This window comes from Lipotes vexillifer, unplaced genomic scaffold, assembly GCF_000442215.2.
Source record: "Lipotes vexillifer unplaced genomic scaffold, Lipotes_vexillifer_v1.1 scaffold451, whole genome shotgun sequence".
NCBI classification, from domain to species: Eukaryota; Metazoa; Chordata; class Mammalia; order Artiodactyla; family Lipotidae; genus Lipotes; species Lipotes vexillifer.
In genome coordinates, this window is record NW_006795989.1 from 1,701,587 (window position 1) to 1,720,814 (window position 19,228).

The 19,228-nt window shown below is 42.4% G+C and overlaps 1 protein-coding gene across 1 annotated transcript in view; it reads right to left on the minus strand.

Annotated features, from left to right (window-relative positions):
• DEPDC7 (DEP domain containing 7) overlaps positions 1 to 9,952 on the minus strand; it is a 19,620-nt gene extending 9,668 nt beyond the window's left edge. The window contains exon 1 of the mRNA XM_007468090.1: positions 9,837 to 9,952. Within this exon, the coding sequence (XP_007468152.1) occupies positions 9,837 to 9,909 (73 nt within the window). The 5' untranslated portion in view covers positions 9,910 to 9,952. The remainder of the gene's footprint in view (positions 1 to 9,836) is intronic.
• Between the last annotated feature and the right edge of the window lie 9,276 nt (positions 9,953 to 19,228).

Below are 19,228 nucleotides of genomic sequence, written 5' to 3' on the forward strand. Positions count from 1 at the left end.
TTTTTGCGGTACGCGGGCCTCTCACTGTTGCGGCCTCTCCCGTCGCGGAGTGCGCAGGCTCAGCCGCCATGGCTCAAGGGCCCAGCCGCTCCGCGGCATGTGGGATCTTCCCGGACCGGGGCACGAACCCGTGTCCCCTGCATCGGCAGGCGGACTCTCAACCACTGCGCCACCTCGGAAGCCCTAAGTCCCTGTTCTTATAGACTTATTCTTTGTGGGAAGATACAGACATTATGTGTATGTTAGATCAGTGCCAAGAGGAAAAATAAAGCCAGGTAAGAAAGAGAATGCTGTTTTACATGGGAGGTCAGAAAAGACCTCTTTGACATGGTGATCTCTGAGAAGCCTGCGTAAAACCTGGGGGCAAGCTGTGCAGTTATCTGGGGAAAGAACAGAGAGAACAGAAAGAGCAAAGGCCCTGAGGGGGGGAGGGTACTCCGCTATGAGAGCAGGAAGGAGGCCACCATGACCTGAGTAGGTGACCAAGGGAAAGAACAGTAGGAAGTGAGATCAGAGAGGAGTGACAATGGGGTTTGGAGTGGGGGATGCAGATCAAGCAGGACCTTGTAGCAGTTACCAATTATGTACAAGAACTCTATTAAATGCCTTATACAAATGCTCTAATCTTCAACAGCAACCCTATGAAGCAGACATCACCTCTATTTGAGAGATGGAAAACAGATTCACAGAGGTTAAGTGTAACTTCCAGACATTATATTGTAAGAGGTGGTACTGGGATTTGGTTCACGGGCTATACGATTTCCAAGCATTTATCAGTCAGATAAGGCAGACATACAGATAGACAGATGTATAATTATAGATATACATACACACACCATGCTTGTTGGAATAAACTAATTTTTTTAAAGCTTCTTATTATGCAGACTCATGAGTTAAGTGCTTTGTTAAACAGGATAAACTAACAATTTGGTTCCTGTTCAATAGGAGCTTATAGCCTATTGCAAAGATAGGAAAAGCACAGAAATAAAGTAAGGTTTTAGAAAACGTGCTTTCAAAGATCCATCACATTTTTCCTCATTTTAATAAATTGATATTTGGCATAACTACAAAGAAGAAAAGGAGAAACAATTAAAAGAAAGTGGACCTTAAGTTTTAGGAAGCTGATGGAACTAAGTCTAGCTAAACGTCAGCCTGGTGGCTAGCTGGTTTTCTCTCTTTTTATGTAAACACACAGTATGCCTTTTTATGTGTTATACCTTTTAATGACCCTCTGAATATTCAGTTGTTCTAATTTTTAAGCCCCCATTTTTGTTAAGTATATAACTCCTTTATTTTCAAGATATTTTGGCAGAGAAACTGAAAACTGATTACATCCCTTAAGGTAGTCTAAGGAAAATAATATGCAACAGTACAACAATAAGGAATAAGGGGACTTATAATTAAAGAAACTCCTACTTGAAACTACCTTCCTGTTTTTTTAGATAAAATAAATATGTAAGATGAAAGCAAAGTTTCTGAAGCACATTAAAACTCCACTTGGGAATTCCCTGGTGGTCCAGTGGTTAGCACTTGTGCTTCCACTGCCAGGGGCCCGGTTTCCATCCCTGGTTGGGGAACTAAGATCCTGCAAGCCACGCAGCGTGGCTGAGAAAAGAAAAAAAAAAACTCCACTCAATGCACTAGAGTCATAAATTTTAAGTGGGTCATTTGAAATTCATCTTTTTGTGTTGCAATAAATATAGGGAGTGTAGTGAACCACAGTGTAATCACCTATAGCGAAATTTTGTAGCTACCATAAAAATTACTAACAGACACACACAAACACAGAAAACCCTTTATTGTTTGTATATTTCTAATACCAAAAGTAGATGGGTAATTTTACTATCTATCCATTATTATGATGTTAGTTTAAAATAATCAGCAAGATTGTGGGGGTTTTTTTTTTTTTTTTTTTCGGTACACGGGCCTCTCACTGTTGCGGCCTCTCCCGCTGCGGAGCACAGGCTCCGGACGCGCAGGCTCAGCGGCCATGGCTCACGGGCCCAGCCGCTCCGCGGCATGTGGGATCTTCCCGGACCGGGGCACGAACCCGTGTCCCCTGCATCGGCAGGCGGACCCACAACCACTGCGCCACCAGGGAAGCCCAGATTGTGGGGTTGTTTAACTAATTAATTATTTTTATTTTTGGCTGCAGTGGGTCTTCGTCACTGCGCACGGGCTTTCTCTAGTTGTGGCAAGCAGGGGCTACTCTTCGATGCGGTGTGCGGGCTTACTGCGGTGGCTTCTCTTGTTGCAGGGCACGGGTTATATGCGTGCGGGCTTCAGCAGTTGTGACACACGGGCTCAGCAGTTGTGGCTCGCGAGCTCCAGAGCACAACCTCAGTAGTTGTGGCACACGGGCTTAGCTGCTCCGCGGCACGTGGGATCTTCCCGGACCAGGGTTCAAACCCGTGTCCCCTGCATTGGCAGGTGGATTCTTAACCACTGCATTACCAGGGAAGTCCCAGCAAGATTGTTTTTAATTATCAAAATTATATTTTAAAATTCCAGGGCTTCCCTGGTGGCGCAGTGGTTGAGAGTCCGCCTGCCGATGCAGGGGACACAGGTTCGTGCCGCGGTCCGGGAAGATCCCACATGCCGCGGAGCAGCTGGGCCCGTGAGCCATGGCCGCTGAGCCTGCCCATCCGGAGCCTGTGCCCTGCAGCGGGAGAGGCCGCAACAGTGAGAGGCCCGCGTCCCGCCAAAAAAAAAAAAAAAATTCCAGATACTTCATAATTCATTACTAAACAAAGAAGGAAGTAATTGATGCCAGTTTTCCAAATATGTGAGCAGTTTTAAGAACTGAATTATGGAGACTCAACTAGATAAATCAAGCTGAAACTAGACTTACTACTGGTACTGTATTTAGTCTCTACTGAGTATAGCCAGAATCATGCACTGGATGGAATCTCAAAATATGTCCAGGTCATTCCCCTGGTATCCAGAACTAGGAGTAGCTGTACTGTTTCCAGCCACTATGACTAAATAAAAGGGGGATTAGCATTTAATATTCTTAACTTCCTAACATACCAGAGATTATAGCTGAGATTTAAATGAACTTAATGTCTGTTCTTTAGTCTTTTTTCAAATCTTCATTATATTATTAATAGTAGCTAACATTTGAGGACTTACAATATGACTCTGCCTTCTCTCATTTAATCCTGATAAACTTCTCTAAAATAGTTATTAATAATCCTATTTTGAAGAAATTGAGGCTCAGTGAATTAAACTTACCCTCAGTTGTTGTTTTTTTTTTTTTTTTTTTTACCCTCAGTTTTACAGGTAGTAAATATATACTAGCTTTTCTTAGTACTTAAATATAAATATATTAAAAGTAAGTCATGGGCTTCCCTTGTGGCGCAGTGGTTGGGAGTCCGTCTGCCGATGCAGGGGACACGGGTTCGTGCCCCGGTCCGGGAAGATCCCACATGCCGCGGAGCGGCTGGGCCCGTGAGCCATGGCCGCTGAGCCTGCGCGTCCGGAGCCTGTGCTCCGCAACGGGAGAGGCCACAACAGTGAGAGACCCGTGTACCGCAAAAAAAAAAGGTAAGTCAGCAGGGCTTCCCTGGTGGTGCAGTAGTTAAGAATCCCCCTGCCAATGCAGAGGACATGGGTTCGAGCCCTGGTCTGGGAAGATCCCACATACCGCGGAGCAACTAAGCCCATGCACCACAACTACTGAAGCCCTTGTGCCTAGAGCCCATGCTCCACAACAAGAGAAGCCACTGCAATGAGAAGCCCGCGCACTGCAACGAAGAGTAGCCCCCACTCGCCGCAACAAGAAAGTGCCCACGCGAAGCCACGAACACACAGTGCAGCCAAAAATAAATAACTTTTTTAAAAAAAGCTTTGTAAAAAAAAAAAAGTTAGCAGATAGTTTTAGCATTAACCTTTCATTGAAGACTTGGATTAACTGAAAGAGCTCTAAGTGAGCCAATGAGATTAAAGAAATAAAAAAACAACTTTAAGATTTTTGAATCCTTAACCAAGCTATTTAAAAACACTTAGTAGGGCTTCCCTGGTGGCGCAGTGGTTGAGAGTCCGCCTGCCGATGCAGGGGACACGGGTTCGTGCCCCGGTCCGGGAAGATCCCACATGCCGCGGAGCGGCTGGGCCCGTAAGCCATGGCCGCTGAGCCTGCGCGTCTGGAGCCTGTGCTCCACAACGGGAGAGGCCACAACAGTGAGAGGCCCGCGTACCAAAAAAACAAAACGAAACAAAACACTTAGTAGTCATTACTCCTAAAATAAGAAAGTTATCATAATTCTATGATATATACTATCCATAGTACACAGGAAAGGAAAATAAGCAAGGTTCAAACTTGTAGAGCTCAGATTGCCTATTAAGTACCAACAAAAGAGACTTCTGGGCTAGTAATAATACTAAAGATGAAACACATAAATTATAACAGTTGAGCTACAAGTAAGTTAGCATAAAAACCCTAAAAGATAAGGCTGACTCACTTATTAATTTGAGATCAATAAGACAACTGATGGGGGTGAGAGCCTCAATGATGTGAAAAAGGCTAATCTTCACAGGGGAATTAAGAAATAAAGAATATATTTCCCCATATTAACTTGCTGTTTAAATATGGAAAATCAGGAAGTCTTGCAGGTTGGATAACAAAGTATAAAAGATTAAAGAACAGGTTAGAGCAGGATAGTAGGCACCTGTGAGCCATACAATGTTTACAGAGTTCTCCAGGCATAATATAATTCAGCCCTTTCAGGTCCTCTCTGTTCTCACTGACCATTAATTCCCCACCATTGCATCCTGGTTGCAAATATCCTGGGATATTTCCCCTTAAGCATCACCACCCGCAGACCCAAACTAACTCATGTTCGTACAGATATTTTAATACATAATCTACCCTGGACTTGACGAGTAAATGTGCCAAAACCCACACCAGGATAACCTGTTTTATTAATGCTGACTTCACCAGTTGAACATAGATCCCCCACATGCTGGTTTGAAACTTCTTATTTATCATCATCTAAGAGCTGAAATGAACATTGGTATCGCTGACCATGGCCCAGTAAGATGAATTATTGTGACTTCTAAACAGGATTCGAGAGACCCGAAGTATACAATGAATGTTTTGTAAGTCTAGCAATCAGAATTTAAGCTTCAGCTTGTCCTCAAACTTCACTTGCATATGAGCTTGACAATTCTTTAAAATTCATCACTGTCTACATCTTGATGCTTCTTTGTTTACATTTGGTTAAGCATGTTCTAAAAGCATCATGACCTAATGATCAAAGTCTAGAGACCAGCTGTGATAACCCTGAATAACAGACTTAACTTTTATAATTTGTTTTCTTCATTTACTGATACAAGAATTAAACACTATGTTTAAGGTATGTTTCAGGTCTAAACTGCTGATTTGCAGGACTTTAGAGAGTAAAATTATATCTCTCTCCATTTAGACATGGTCATTGAACACCAAACAAAATATGTAAGAAATGAAGCATAGGAACAAATTTGACCTGTCGAATAAAAAGCTTTGAGAAGCTATCAAGAGGCTCAGAAACTGTTTTAAACTAGATCTATAACATACTACACATGCTCTTGAGCACTGTATAAATCTAGGCTAGTTAACATTCATTTTCTAGCAGGCTCTTCTTTATCTGTGTGAAAACAATAGCTATTTTTCAAAAGCAAAGACCCATCCTTTGCATGTGTTTGAAATCTACCCAAAAAAGTTTACCAGCCATAAAAAAGTTAAACTTCTAATATTGAACTTATGTGTATTTGTAACACTAATAATAATCATCTTTACTGGGCTTCCCTGGTGGCGCAGTGGTGAGAGTCCGCCTGCCAATGCAGGGGACGCGGGTTCGTGCCCCGGTCCGGGAGGATTTCAGGTGCAGCGGAGCAGCTGGGCCCGTGAGCCATGGCCACTGAGCCTGCGCATCCGGAGCCTGTGCTCCGCAACGGGAGAGGCCTGCGTATCGCAAAAACACAGAGGCCTGTGCTCACAACAGTGAGAGGCCTGCGTATCGCAAAAAAAAATTCCTTAAAAATCAAGTCATAAGGCAGATAGGTCAAGAAATTACATTTACTCATTAAGTCACAAGGGGATAATCAGCATCAACTATGGCCCTGCTGTGAAAACCAGTTTAAGGGTAAAAACAATTCTATAATCATTTCAATCAGTGAGATTATATTAACTCCTTAGAAGATCAATAGACATATTATAAAACTGGATCCCACTGTAAGGTAAACATACACACAAGAGTTACTAAAACATGCTACTTCTAAATGAATATGTAACAATTTTATTTTCATTTTTGGACATTACACTGCCCCCGCCCCCAACACACACAAAAGAAAAGAATTCAGAGAGCTCATGTTAGGCAGTTTTGCACAAAACTTAAAGAAACAGTGAGCTAGTGCCTTATTTCATTCAAATTTCCTCATACTTCACAGAGGTTCAAATTATTCAATACTTGTTAGTTTTAGATTACTGCCAACTATTAAAATATTTTAAAGAAGGGTTAACACAGTGGTTCTTAGTGGGTGATTTTACTCCCCCCGGACATTTGGCAATGTCTGGAGCCATTTTTGGTTGTTATAAGCTGAGGGAGAAATGCTACGGATGTTTAGTGGGTAGAGGGGCCAGGGACACTGCTTAACATTCTACAGTGACAGGCCAGCTCCCGCAACAACAAAGAAAATGTCAGCAGCGCCAAGGTTCAGAAACCCTAGGTTAACTGAATACTGTTTAGACATGGAAACTTGTGTTAATGCAGCAGGCACAGTGCTAGGTTCTGTGAATAGAAAAAGACAAGAGTGTGGGTTCTGGAGTCCCAGAGAACTTGGTTCTCTATTCTTGGCTCCATCATTACTAATAATGCAATCTTGGGCAAACTGCCTAACTTTTCTGGTGCAAAACAGAGTTAATTCCACTGCTCTCAGTTACTGTGAAGGTCATCTAAGATATATACGTAAAATGGCTGGCACGTACCCAGCAATTAACAGACGTATAAAAACGAAAGGGGAAATTGTCTCAATCTAGAAGAGCCGAAGGACATGTGGATTCACTGTAATGTAATATCCTGGATGGGACCCTGGAACAGAAAAAGGATATTAGGCAAAAACTAAGGAAACCTGAGTAAAAGTATGGACTATCAATATCGGTTCACTAATTGTGACAAATGTATTACACTAAATGTAAGATGTTAATCATAAGGGAAACTGAGTGAAGGGCATATGGGAACTCTAAGCACTAACTTAGTGACTTTTTGTAAATCTAAATCTATTCTAAAAATGTTTAAGTTTATTTAAAAAGTTAAAAAAAGGAAGGTCTCTTTCTTCCTCTTCCTTTCTTTGAACTAAGGAGACACAGTCCCCACCCTCAAAGAGTTCACCCTTTACCTATTCATACCACTTGGATGATGAGGTCAAGCGCTGAACAGCAGTCAGTCAAATAAAGCAGGTGAGATGACAAATGTGACACATACCAGAAGATTTAACTCCTCATCAGAAGATTAACAAGTATATAAAATCCTAAATCATTTAGGATTTCAAAGAATTTTTCTGAAGAATTATTTTTTTCAAAAGAGGTTTTAAAACATTACTCACAGAATTGTCAAGACAAAGGAAAAGGACTACATTTATTGGACATTAACCAAAATTTCATGAAAATAGATAAATGTAGAGAGCTGTGCTTTGAGTGTTAAAACTAGGCAGATGTGACTGAGTGGGGAAAACTTCCTATACGCCAGTATCAATACTGCAACACTTTTACTGCATATTGGTTTTGGTAATCCAAAGTTTGTTTTCCTCTTACACAGCATTAGAGATGTCATGCTGAAGACTGACATTGCCTCTGAAAAGAAGGCTGCAGGTAAACTACGTACAATAAATAAAGAACAATTTTAGAATATGTTTAGAGAACTATTAACAAAAGGAGGCACTCGCCCCTGCTTTAATTCATACAGATTAATGAGATAGCATACGGGAAGTACTTTGAGCTCCCTGGAAAAGTGATACCAGGTGAATTCAAAGAATTAGGTTACAGTATAAAGGGATAACAGGATAACATACCACTTTCTTGCTTGTCTATATTAAAAGACAAATTTCTTCAAATTACTTACTAAAGGTTAGCATACAGACTTTATTTCTTCTACATAAATCAGGTCCCTGGTTGTTACAGCCCCTTTAAACTATGGAAGAATTACTAATAGGTAGAGGAACAAAAATACAAAGCTGCTTGCCAGAGGACACAGAAAGAGAATGGCAGGGAACCAAGAACACAGGCTCCCATTACCATGCTCGCTAGGACTGTGACAAGGCAACTAAAGAGTGGGAAGGGGGATGAACATAGGATAACAGGTAGGGTTCCAACTGTAGCAACCAAAACAGATGAGAAGACACAGTGGGCCCTTCTCTGCCCACTGCACCTGGTATGCAGAAGACAGTGGTCCTTTCCTTGGGTTCAAATTCGATGACCAGCACTTCAACTCTTCCCTCTGAGTCATCTACTTAATTTTGAATACATGTTCCCTTATACGAAGAACCTGTTCACTAATGACCAAAGCTCAGAACAGGTATTTCAGCTGTTAGAGAAGACAGGACTTTTAATCACATAAAATTTGGCAATTTCTTTCACCCAGAAAGTAAGCCTAAAGAGTTCTCAAGACTGTTTCCAATATTATTTGATTTTATATTCCTAAACGATGAAGTATTTCCCTTCTCTTCACACTGTAAACACTGGAGAAATTCTGAACGTAGCCATCATGTGCTTATTTGAATCCTTTTAATTGGAGAGTAAGATTAATGTTAAGATCGTTCTTAGAAAAGTACAAATGAAAAGTGGTTCTCTATCACAATTTATCATTAGCATTTTGAAGATTTAAAGGAGCATCACTAACTGTAAGTTAAACAGAAAACTGGGGGCACTGAGATGCACCCAATTTGTCCTACGTCAATCCATTGACCATTGTCACCTTGAGGAAGGAGTCACAGTTTCACTGGTTTGCTTTTACAAATGAAAGGCTTAATAATAAGGGAACTAATTCCTACAGCAACCCACATTGTAGCTACAGAAAGGGGGAAAAGTTGTAACTTCTCTAAAAGGAAAACAAAAAAGCCAAGTATTATCTGTACCCCTTAACTCTATTAACTGAGACATAGGTTATGGTAAAATCGGAATTTTAGAACCGATCATCCGATTCCGTTCAATTGTTTGGACATTTAAAGAAACCAAGATGTTAGCATACTAACATCCTAAGTAACCTGCCCCCCCAGGACATGATTAAGCTGGCAAAATTCACCAGTGTCTCTCCTTATCTCATGCAACCACTGAAAAGGAAAATCAAAAATTTCTACTCATTGAAATACTGCTTATCCAGAAAGTGTAACTAATAAATACCTTTTATGCCAAGTTCCTGCCGGTAGAACTTAATATAACAGAAACCTCTCACCACTCCCAGGAAGAGTCTGGGCAACAAACTGGGCAACAGAGGCACTGGGCCCCTGGCCATATTGTGGTGTCCAGGTTTGTGGCTGAGACAGTAACCAGTAATGATGTGGAGCACGTCTGGAGACCTACTGCAAGCTCCCGGCACGCAGCTGGTGCACAGACTAGCGCGCGGCGAAGTTAAACTCCGGGTAACTTAGGAGAAAGCTGGCTGCGGGGGCACCAGGGTCCGGCACAGCAGCTCACCGGCGGGGACGCCGGCCCGAACGGCCACAGCTGTGCGGAGCTCGCGGAGGCGGCCGCGGACCTGGCTGTACCTGGCGAGATCCCCCGCCCGCGCGAGAACCTCAGCCTACGCCCCCCGCCCGCCCCGTGACCCCCAGCGTTCCCAGACCGGGTCCTCAACACCTACTGGGAGGCCTCTGCGCGGGACTCTGGAAAGCCGATAAGTTGAGAGCCGCCGCCTTCTCCCGCACCGTGGCCATGGCCGCAGCCGCGCGGACACCGCTGCCCCAGACCGCCGCACAGCGAAGTGGGCGCCAGCGCAGCGGCCGCCAGTTAACTGGCCCAGGATGGGGCGGGGCTCCCGCCAGGCCCAGTCCCCGCCCTGTGATCGGCCGCTGCGCGCCGCGCGCCGCACGCCGCCGGTCACGTGCAGGCCGGGGCCGACTGTAACTTGAGGCCCCGCGGGCGAGGAAAAGGTGCGGACCCCGCCTTCGAGGCAGCCAGGTGGGAAGTATTTCGGGGTGCTGCGCCCTGCGAGTCCGCGCCGGCCGCATGCTGCCCGCATCCCGCCCCCGCCGTCGGCACAGCCCACGCGCAGGCAGAGGTATGCGCGCAGCAGGCTCAGACCAGCTGGGTGCAAAGCGCGTCCCGCCGTGGATTAGGTCTGGGGCTCGGCCAGCTGTTTAACTGTCTTGGGCTTCTGTTTCCTCACCTGTGACGCGAGGGCAGTATTAGTATTTGCTTAGCGGAATTTTTTAAATGAAGATTACAAGAACCAATTCATGTATGTTAGTTGTTGGGTCTGGAACATAAGTGCTTAAAATTATGTCACGGTGATAAGTGCCTCGAGTTTTTCACGCATCCCCACCTGTAAAGAACAAATCTTTATCTGTTTCAGGAGAGCAATATCTAGAGGTCACAGGAGGGCAGCTGGCTGGCCTTGGGGCTGGCTGCCAAGGAAATCGGTGCCGCCTCCAAAGTAACTCTGGGTCAGGTGGGTAGGGACAGAGTTAGGAAAGAAGGGAAGGGGGCTGTTAAGGGGAATTTGAAAACAGGGAATCCAGGGATCCGGCGCTGGGGTACCTCTGAAAAGATGAGTGGCGTAAGAAACTGATATTCAATTGTCAGATACTTAAACATCCCCCCCCCTTTGTTTTTTCAAATTTGGGGATTTTGCAATCATGTTAAACCTTTGGTACATATAATAAATGTCTTCTTAGAAGGAGGATGCCTGCGTGATCAGGTTATAAACCAGAATGGTTTTTTTAAATTTATTTATTTTACTTTTGGCTGCATTGGGTCTTCGTTGCTGCGTGTGGGCTTCCTCTAGTTGTGGTGAGCGGGGGTTACTCTTTGTTGCGGTGAGCAGGCTTCTCATTGCGGTGGCTTCTCTTGTTGCGGAGCACGGGCTCTAGGCATGTGGGCTTCTATAGTTGTGGCGCAAGGACTCAGGGTTTGTGGTGCGCAGGCTCTAGAGCGCAGGCTCAGTAGCTGTGGCTCATGAGCTTAGTTGCTCCATGGCATGTGGGATCTTCCTGGACCAGGGCTCGAACCCGTGTCCGCTGTATTGGCAGGCGGATTCTTAACCACTGTTCATTACTTAGCTTATTGGAGGAAGCTCCTACACGTAGTTGCTTCAAATGCTAAGAAGAATACAAACGTGGTTATTTCAAAGAGCACATACCAAGAAATTAAGACCCTAGGGACCCCAGTTTAGTGGGTTAGATGTGGGCCATTGCTGCTCCTAAGATTTAGAAACGGTTGCCAGGGTTGTCCTTTTTTTATGCGCTCTCTCCCCCTGGTGGTAGTAAAACCCAACCGCACCTCTATTCAAGGAATGTTCCTTTGTCATTTCTCAGTTGACTACTCAGTTGACTACTGTATCTCAGAGATAAGATGCAATTTAGGACGGGTTTCAGGTACTCAGTAGACCAATTAACTTTAGTCTACCCCATGCTGTGTAACTGAATGAACACACAAGTCCATCCTCACTACTTGGGGAAAAAAAAGCTCATCTTATTTCTGAAAGTAAATCTTGACAAACACTAATATTGGGTCTTTTGAAAAAGGCAGGTGACCTCAGTGACTATTTTGATGATTTATATAACATTTCAAAGAATTTTTACCAGCTTGTGCTGTCTTTGTCTATCTTACCTGGTGAAATGCTCTCTTTTACTTGTCTGCATTCTATGTATCTTGGAGGCCTAATTCAAATCCCACCTTCTTTGCTGGACAGATTTTTCCAGATTACACTGATATATTCCTTCTCTACAGACCCATGACATTTATCAAATACATTACTGTTTTATGGCCACATCGTGCTGTTACTACCTAATTATTTCAGCACACACCTCTTGATTGCCTAGCAAAGTTGGAAAATTGTTCAGGGCAGGGAGAATATCTTAGCCTCTCAGATTTCTTTCAGTATCGTGTTGGGCACATAGTAGATGTCTTATATAGTAATGATTATCCTCATTAAAATATAGAGCTTTTAAAAATATCAGCTTCATGCTTTTAAAAATTTAATTTTGTTGTTGTTTGTTTGTTTGTTTTTGTTTGGGCCACGCCATGGGGCTTGCAGGATCTTAGTTCCTTGACCAGGTTTTGAACCCACGCCCTCAGCAGTGAAAGCGTGGAGTCCTAACCACTGGACCAGCAGGGAATTCCCCAAATTTAATGTTTAGGAGCCTCTAGTTAAAAAAACATTAAAAATCTCTTTCATATCTAGAAGTGTCACAATCAGTTTATGACATGAAAGGAAATTTCGTCCACCCCTTTCTGGATGAACCTAGTGCACTGCTGCACAGCCTGCAGCCTCTTTCTTTCTGTTCTATAAAACTACTATAAAACAGCATGCACTAGGTAATTTTTGCACAGTTTTTTTTTTTCTTAACAGAGTGCTTTAAAATCATTTTTATTGATTATTTCTGAAACAAGTGTGTCAAGTCAATATTATGTTTAGCATATGCGAAAACTTCACTTGGTCTAACTTGTCTAAGCCAGTTTAGAGGCAGGAAACAGAACTGTTCTGGTGCAACCCTGCATACACACACACACACACACACACACACACACACACACACTCTAGCAGTGGAAACTAGAAATGTAAATCTAGAAATGTAAAAAAAATGAAGAATAAAAATCTTTTGGAGTTTTTGAAAAAACTTTGTTATTAAGGTAGCAATTTAGTGCCGTTTTTTCACTATTAAAACATGGAAAGTGTAATTTTTAAATTTTCACCTCAAATTTTGGCTAAATCAAACTTCAGGCTCATATCTTAACCAAGGCTCACCCTCCCCCAAATTGTTGTAGTGGACTATTCGTGTTTTAGGAAAGGTATCCATCTCATATTCACTCCCGTTTTCGGTGGCCAAATGGTTGGGGAAATGAGGAGGAGGCCGCTGAAAGCAGAAAGGAATTGAAACCTGTTTTCTAGAAAAGATCTGATACACAATTTATAAAACTGACTACTTGGTTTCCAGCCCATGACGCTGAATATTTCCCCTGTCTTGCTGGTTGTTCTTCCTCCATCTCCCTTCCTCTGATTCCACCTCTCCTCCCTGTCAGGTGTCCCAGAGTTCAGGCTTTGTCCTCTTCTCTATCGTTCACTCCTTCAGCCAGCCTCGTGTTTTAAAAAGCCAGTTGAAGGCTCCCCAGATCATATCTCTACTGTAAACATTTCATTAAAACTGCAGCCTCATTTATCTGACTGCCAGCTCTACATCTCCACTGGGATGTCCGGTAGGCATCCCAAACTTAACATGTCCAAAACCAAACTCCTGATCTTTCCCCTCAAAATCTCTTCCATACAAATTTCTCCAGCTAAGTTAATAGCAGCTCCAGCTCTATAGTAGCTCAGGCCAAATATCTTGGAGTCATCCTTAACTCCTTTTCTCTCACTATACACCCACGCAATTCATGAGGAAATCTGTTGACTCTATTTTCAAAATATGTCCAGAATACGCCCATGTCCCCATACCTCCATTCCTACTACTCTGGCCTGAATCACTACCACCTCTTACCTGGGTTACTATAGTAGCTTCCTAATTGGTCTTCTTGCTTTTCTCTTTGCCCCACCCTTTTCAGTCTCTTTTAACAGAGCGGCTAGAATAGTCCTTAAACCATAAGTAAGATTATGCCACAGATTAAACCTCTGCAAAGGCTACCCATCATTCCATTCCAGCCACACTAGTTTCTACCTGTTCTATTAACGCATCAGTCACATTCCTACGTTAGGGGGTCTCTGTACAGTTGTTCAGTCTGCCTGCAATGCTCTTTTCCCAAATAAACCCACAGCTAACTCTCCTGTATTCAAGTTTTGGTTTAAACGTCACCTTCTCGATGAGGACTTCCTTAACAATCCTATTTAAATACTGCTGTCATGACCTCATCTCTCATACTTATCCCTCAGCAATCCAGACCCTCCTTATCTTGGTCTTTTTCTCTTTTCCAAATTTCTTATCCTTTTCTAATGCATGTACTAACTTCTAAAAATCTATGTTTAGTGTCTGTTTCTTCCCTCTCCCCCAGTGTAATCTCCCTGTGGTTAAGATTCATCAACATATCCCAAGTACCTAGAACAGTGCTTGGCACACAATAGTCATTCAGTGAATACTTGGTGAATTAAAGAATAAAAAATAGACTCCACCTTGCTATTAAGTTCTCTTATTTACATTGCACAATTGTCCCATAGGTTCCATTTTGAGTTTTTTCAGTATTTTTTCATTCTTGAAAGAAAAGAGGTCTATTTAAGTCTAACATTTGCTTAAAAACAAAGGAAGGAGATCCCCCTTGGATCGCCACACTACACACTGTCGTGTGGTTGAGTATGTCCTCTCCAGTCTTTAAGTGGGAGAGCTCCTTGTTGTAAATATGCATGACTAGGTCCATAATCCAGCATCTTGAGAGTTTCTGTTTTGTGTTTGGTGAAATATCTGTACGGGGGTCAGCTTCCTAACTTTTTATTTGGTCCAGCTCCCATCCCACATAGATTGTGTGACTGTATTCCGTGTCTTTCCTATTGCAATTTCCTCCTAGGTGGGGAAATACCACATTACCTGCGGGCTTATGTTTGGTGTGGGCGTGCTTACCCTGAGGATTTCCAACTGCTGTGGCTTTCAAAGGCCTTTTAAATGTGACCTTCAGTTGGACTGCTCCCCTAAAGTCTTGTGACCTTATTCTTTCTGCCACTCCCCCCCCCACCTTTGGCCACGTCACGTGGCTTGCAGGATCCCAGTTCACTGACCAGGGATTGAACCCAGAGCCATGACAGTGAAAGTGCCAAGTCCTAAATACTGGACCTCCAGGGAATTCCCTTTCTGCCACTCTTTATTCTACCGAATTAGAGGTTGATAGTTGGATTCTACCAAGATCTCCTTTATTTACTTACCATACCACCATTCTGTTTTTTGTTTTTGTTTTTGTTTTTTTGGAAGAGAAGTTGAATGTCATCTCTGGCATATTTTTCTTCAGTCTGGTCTTGTTCAACACCCAGAATTTTTTTTTTTAAGTTTGGAGCATTTGGATCCTATCTACTTATTGATGCAGATTTTTTCCTTGTTTTTTAGTTCCTTTGGCCTTTTCAGTTGTAGTTTGGCAGCAGCCTGTTATAAACTGGTGCCTGGAAGTCCAAGAGTATATAATTCAATAATTACCTGTAAGATGTGTACAAAAGTGTTCAATCTCTTTTGCACTTGGAAATAAGCTACCTAAATGATTTCAGGTTGTAGCTAGATTTGGGGACTGCTAGAATAGATCATCAGTGAGGCTTATATTTAGGATTGAAAAACTTTGTGCTGACTACAAATGTACCTGAGAGCTTTAAGCAGTATGCTCAATTTGTCACCACTTAGCTGCTTTTCCTTCTGGGAGTTCCTTTTTGTTTTCAAAACCAAAAGGCATTACCCCAAATAGCAAGATACTGCAGATATCAAATTATCATCACTGCTTGAGATGTGTGTGGACAAAGAATGTTGCCTGCCATTTCAGTAAACAAAGACTGTTACCTGCCATGCTGGTGTTTTTTGAATGGATAAATGATGAAATCCCATAATTAAGATCCAGGGAAATTATGGCACTAGACAGTGAATCCTAGAAAGAATGGTTCCCCTTGAAACATTGGGAAATTATAAGGCAAAAAGTCTAATTTGAAACAACTGTTTTTGTTTTGTTTTGTTTTTTAGAGGATTTTATTTTCAAAGGAAAGTACAAGTGAAAGCAACCTTTTTAAAAATTAAATTTATTTATTTATATATTTTTTTCATATATGGCTGTGTCAGATGTTAGTTGCGGTGTTCAGGCTTCTCTCTAGTTGAGGCACACAGGCTCAGTAGTGCATGGGTTCTGTAGTTGTGGCACGCAGGCTTAGTTGCCCCGTGGCCTGTGGGATCTTAGTTCCCCGACCAGAGATTGAACCCGCGTCCCCTGCATTGGAAGGCAGATTCTTTACCACTGGGCCACCAGGGAAGTCCCGAAAACAATCTTGAAGAGTCAGCAGCAGTAAGTTCTGCAGTGCCAGGTAAGGATCTGGAAGTAGCACATGGGATTATATAAATGTGTACATATCTTTGTATGCATGGGGATTATTATTATTATTATTATTATTAATTATTATTTATTTATTTATTTTTGGCCCACAACACGGCATGTGGGATCTTAGTTTCCTGACCAGGGATCGAATCAGTGCCCTCCGCAGTGGGAACACGGAGTCTTAACCACTGGACTGCCAGGGAAGTCCCTGAAACACCTGTTGACAGAAAAAAAACCTGCACAACCTAAAAGTTGAGAATTGTGTTTTATTTGGCCTACTTACTGAGGTCTATAGCCCAGGATAGTAGCCTCTCAGATAACTCTGAGGAACTGTTCCAAAGAGGTAAGAGAGTTGCCAGGATATATAGGAGTTTTTGCTGGGGAAAAAAAAATTTAGTTGAACATCAAAAGATTATTGCTGGGCTTCCCTGGTGGTACAGTGGTTAAGAACCTCCCTGCCAATGCAGGGACATGGGTTTGAGCCCTGGTCTGGGAAGATCCCACATGCCGTGGAGCAACTAATCCCATGAGTCATGACTACTGAGCCTGCGTGCCACAACTACTGTGCCTGTGCACCACAACTACTGAAGCCTGTGTGCCGAGAGCCCATGCTCCACAACAAGAGAAGCCACTACAATGAGAAGGCCGTGCACCACAACAAAGAGTAGCCTCCACTCGCTGCAACTAGGGAAAGCCCATGTGCAGCAACGAGGACCCAATGCAGCCAAAAATAAATAAATAAATAAATACATTAAAAAAAAAAAGATTATTGCTAATCACAAAAAACAGACATCTCAAGTTAATGATTTTAATGCTTTTCTATGTATGGGAAGATACAAGAGTCTCTGCTCATTGAAATTATACCCGTGACATACATCTTAGCTACCTAGGGCCAGTACCCTGCTTTTCTCCATCCTGAATTACCCTCAGGGCACACCATGGGAGTTGGGGGTGGGCAGCTACAGTGGCTGATGGCTTGGTGGCAACAACCTGTTCTTTTCCATCCTGAATTCCCATCAGGGTGTACCATCAGGGGCAGCTGCAGTGGCTGATAACTTTATGGCTGCAATATCCTTTGTTTAATGAAATGGCAGAAAGAATATTTGAAGAACTAATGATCAAACAACTTTCTTAATTTGATGAAAAATCTAAATCAACACATTCAAAAAGCTCAGCAAACTCCTAGAAGGTAAAGTCAAAGAAATCCAAACCTAGGCAGTCATCATCAAACTGTCAAAAGTTAAAAACAAAGAGACTCTTAAAAACAGTAAGGGATACTCAATTTGGTTAACAGATGACTTCTCCACAGAAATCTTGAAGTGCAGAGGGACAGCATATTTCAAAGTGCTAAAGGAAAGAGACTATCAACCAAAAGTTTTATATCCAGTAAAACTGTACTTCAAATGAAAGAGAGATTAAGACATTCTCAGATAAACAAAAACTTAGAGAATTGTCACTAGCGGAACTGTTTTACAAGAAATACTTCATCAGGGACTTCCCTGGTGGCGCAGTGGTTAAGAATCCACCTGCCAATGCAGGGGACACGGGTTCGAGCCCTGGTCCGGGAATATCCCACATGCCACGGAGCAACTAAGCCCGTGTGCCACAATTATTGAGCTTGCGCTCTACAGCGCGCGAGCCACAACTGCAGAGCCCATGTGCCACAAATACCGAAGCCCGTGCGCCTAGAGCCTGTGCTCCACAACAAGAGAAGCCACCGCAATGAGAAGCCCATTCACTGCAACGAAGAGTAGCCCCCACTTGCCGCAACTAGAGAAAAGCCTGCACACAGCAACGAAGACCCAACGCAGCCAATAAATAAATAAATAAATAATTTTTAAAAAAGAAATACTTCATCAGGCTGAGATGAAATGACACTAGACAGGAACTCAAGTCCACATAAATTAATGAAGAGCACAGGTAAGGTTAAATACATAGGTAAGTATAAAAAATATATAAATATATTTTTGTTTGTCACTCTTTTATTCTCCCAATTTTAAAACAGCTGTGGGAGTCCCTGGTGGTCTAGTGCTTAGGATTCTGTACTTTCATTGCTGTGGCCTGGGTTCAATCCCTGGTTGGGGAACTGATATCCTGCAAGCCATGCAGTGTGACCAAAAAAGAAAAAGACAAATGCATAAAGTAATAGTTATAAAATGGTACTGATGGGCTTTTAATATATAAAGATGGAATTTATATGATAGTAATAGCACATGGGAGGGGGAGGGAACACAGCGAAACTGGAGCAAATATTTTATTATTTAAATTAAGTTGGTATTAATCTGAATTAGATTATTTTACAGTAAGATGTCAGTTATAATCTCCAGAGCACCACTGAGAAAATAACTCAAAAAATATATAGTAAAACAACAAAGGGAATTAACATGGCACACTATAAAGTACCTATTTTAACACAAAAGAAGGCAATAATGAAGGAATAGAGGAACAAAAAAGACATAAAGCATTTAGAAAACAAATGGAAAAATGACAGAAGGAAATCCTACTTTATCAGTAAAGACAATAAACATGAATGGATTAAAAAGTCCAGTCAAGGGAATTCCCTGGTGGTCCAGTGGTTAGGACTCTGCTTTCACTGCCAAGGGCCCGGGTTCAATCCCTGGTAGGGGAACTAAGATCCCCTAAGCCACATGGTATGGCCAAAACAAACAAAAAAACATGATCCAACTGTATGCTGTCTGCAAACAATACACTTTATTTCCCTCCTCCCCCAAGCAATACACTTTAGATTCAAAGATACAAATAAGTTGAAAGTACATAAATATTTATCAAGAAAATAATATATTGCTAGTAGTGTGCTAGGATTGGGATATACAAAGGGAAATAGCACACTGTTCTTATTTTTAAGTTCCCTCTAGTGGGAACAACTAAGATGTTTAGAAATAATTCCATGGCTCTGTGAGTAGTGTTATAATAGAAGCATTTGCAGAGTTCTCTGTGACCACAGAAGAAGAAAGATCAGACTCTGTCTGAAGGAAAATAGAAGGCTTCCCTGTGGGTCTGTGTTAAAGTTGAGCATTTAAAGATGTTTAT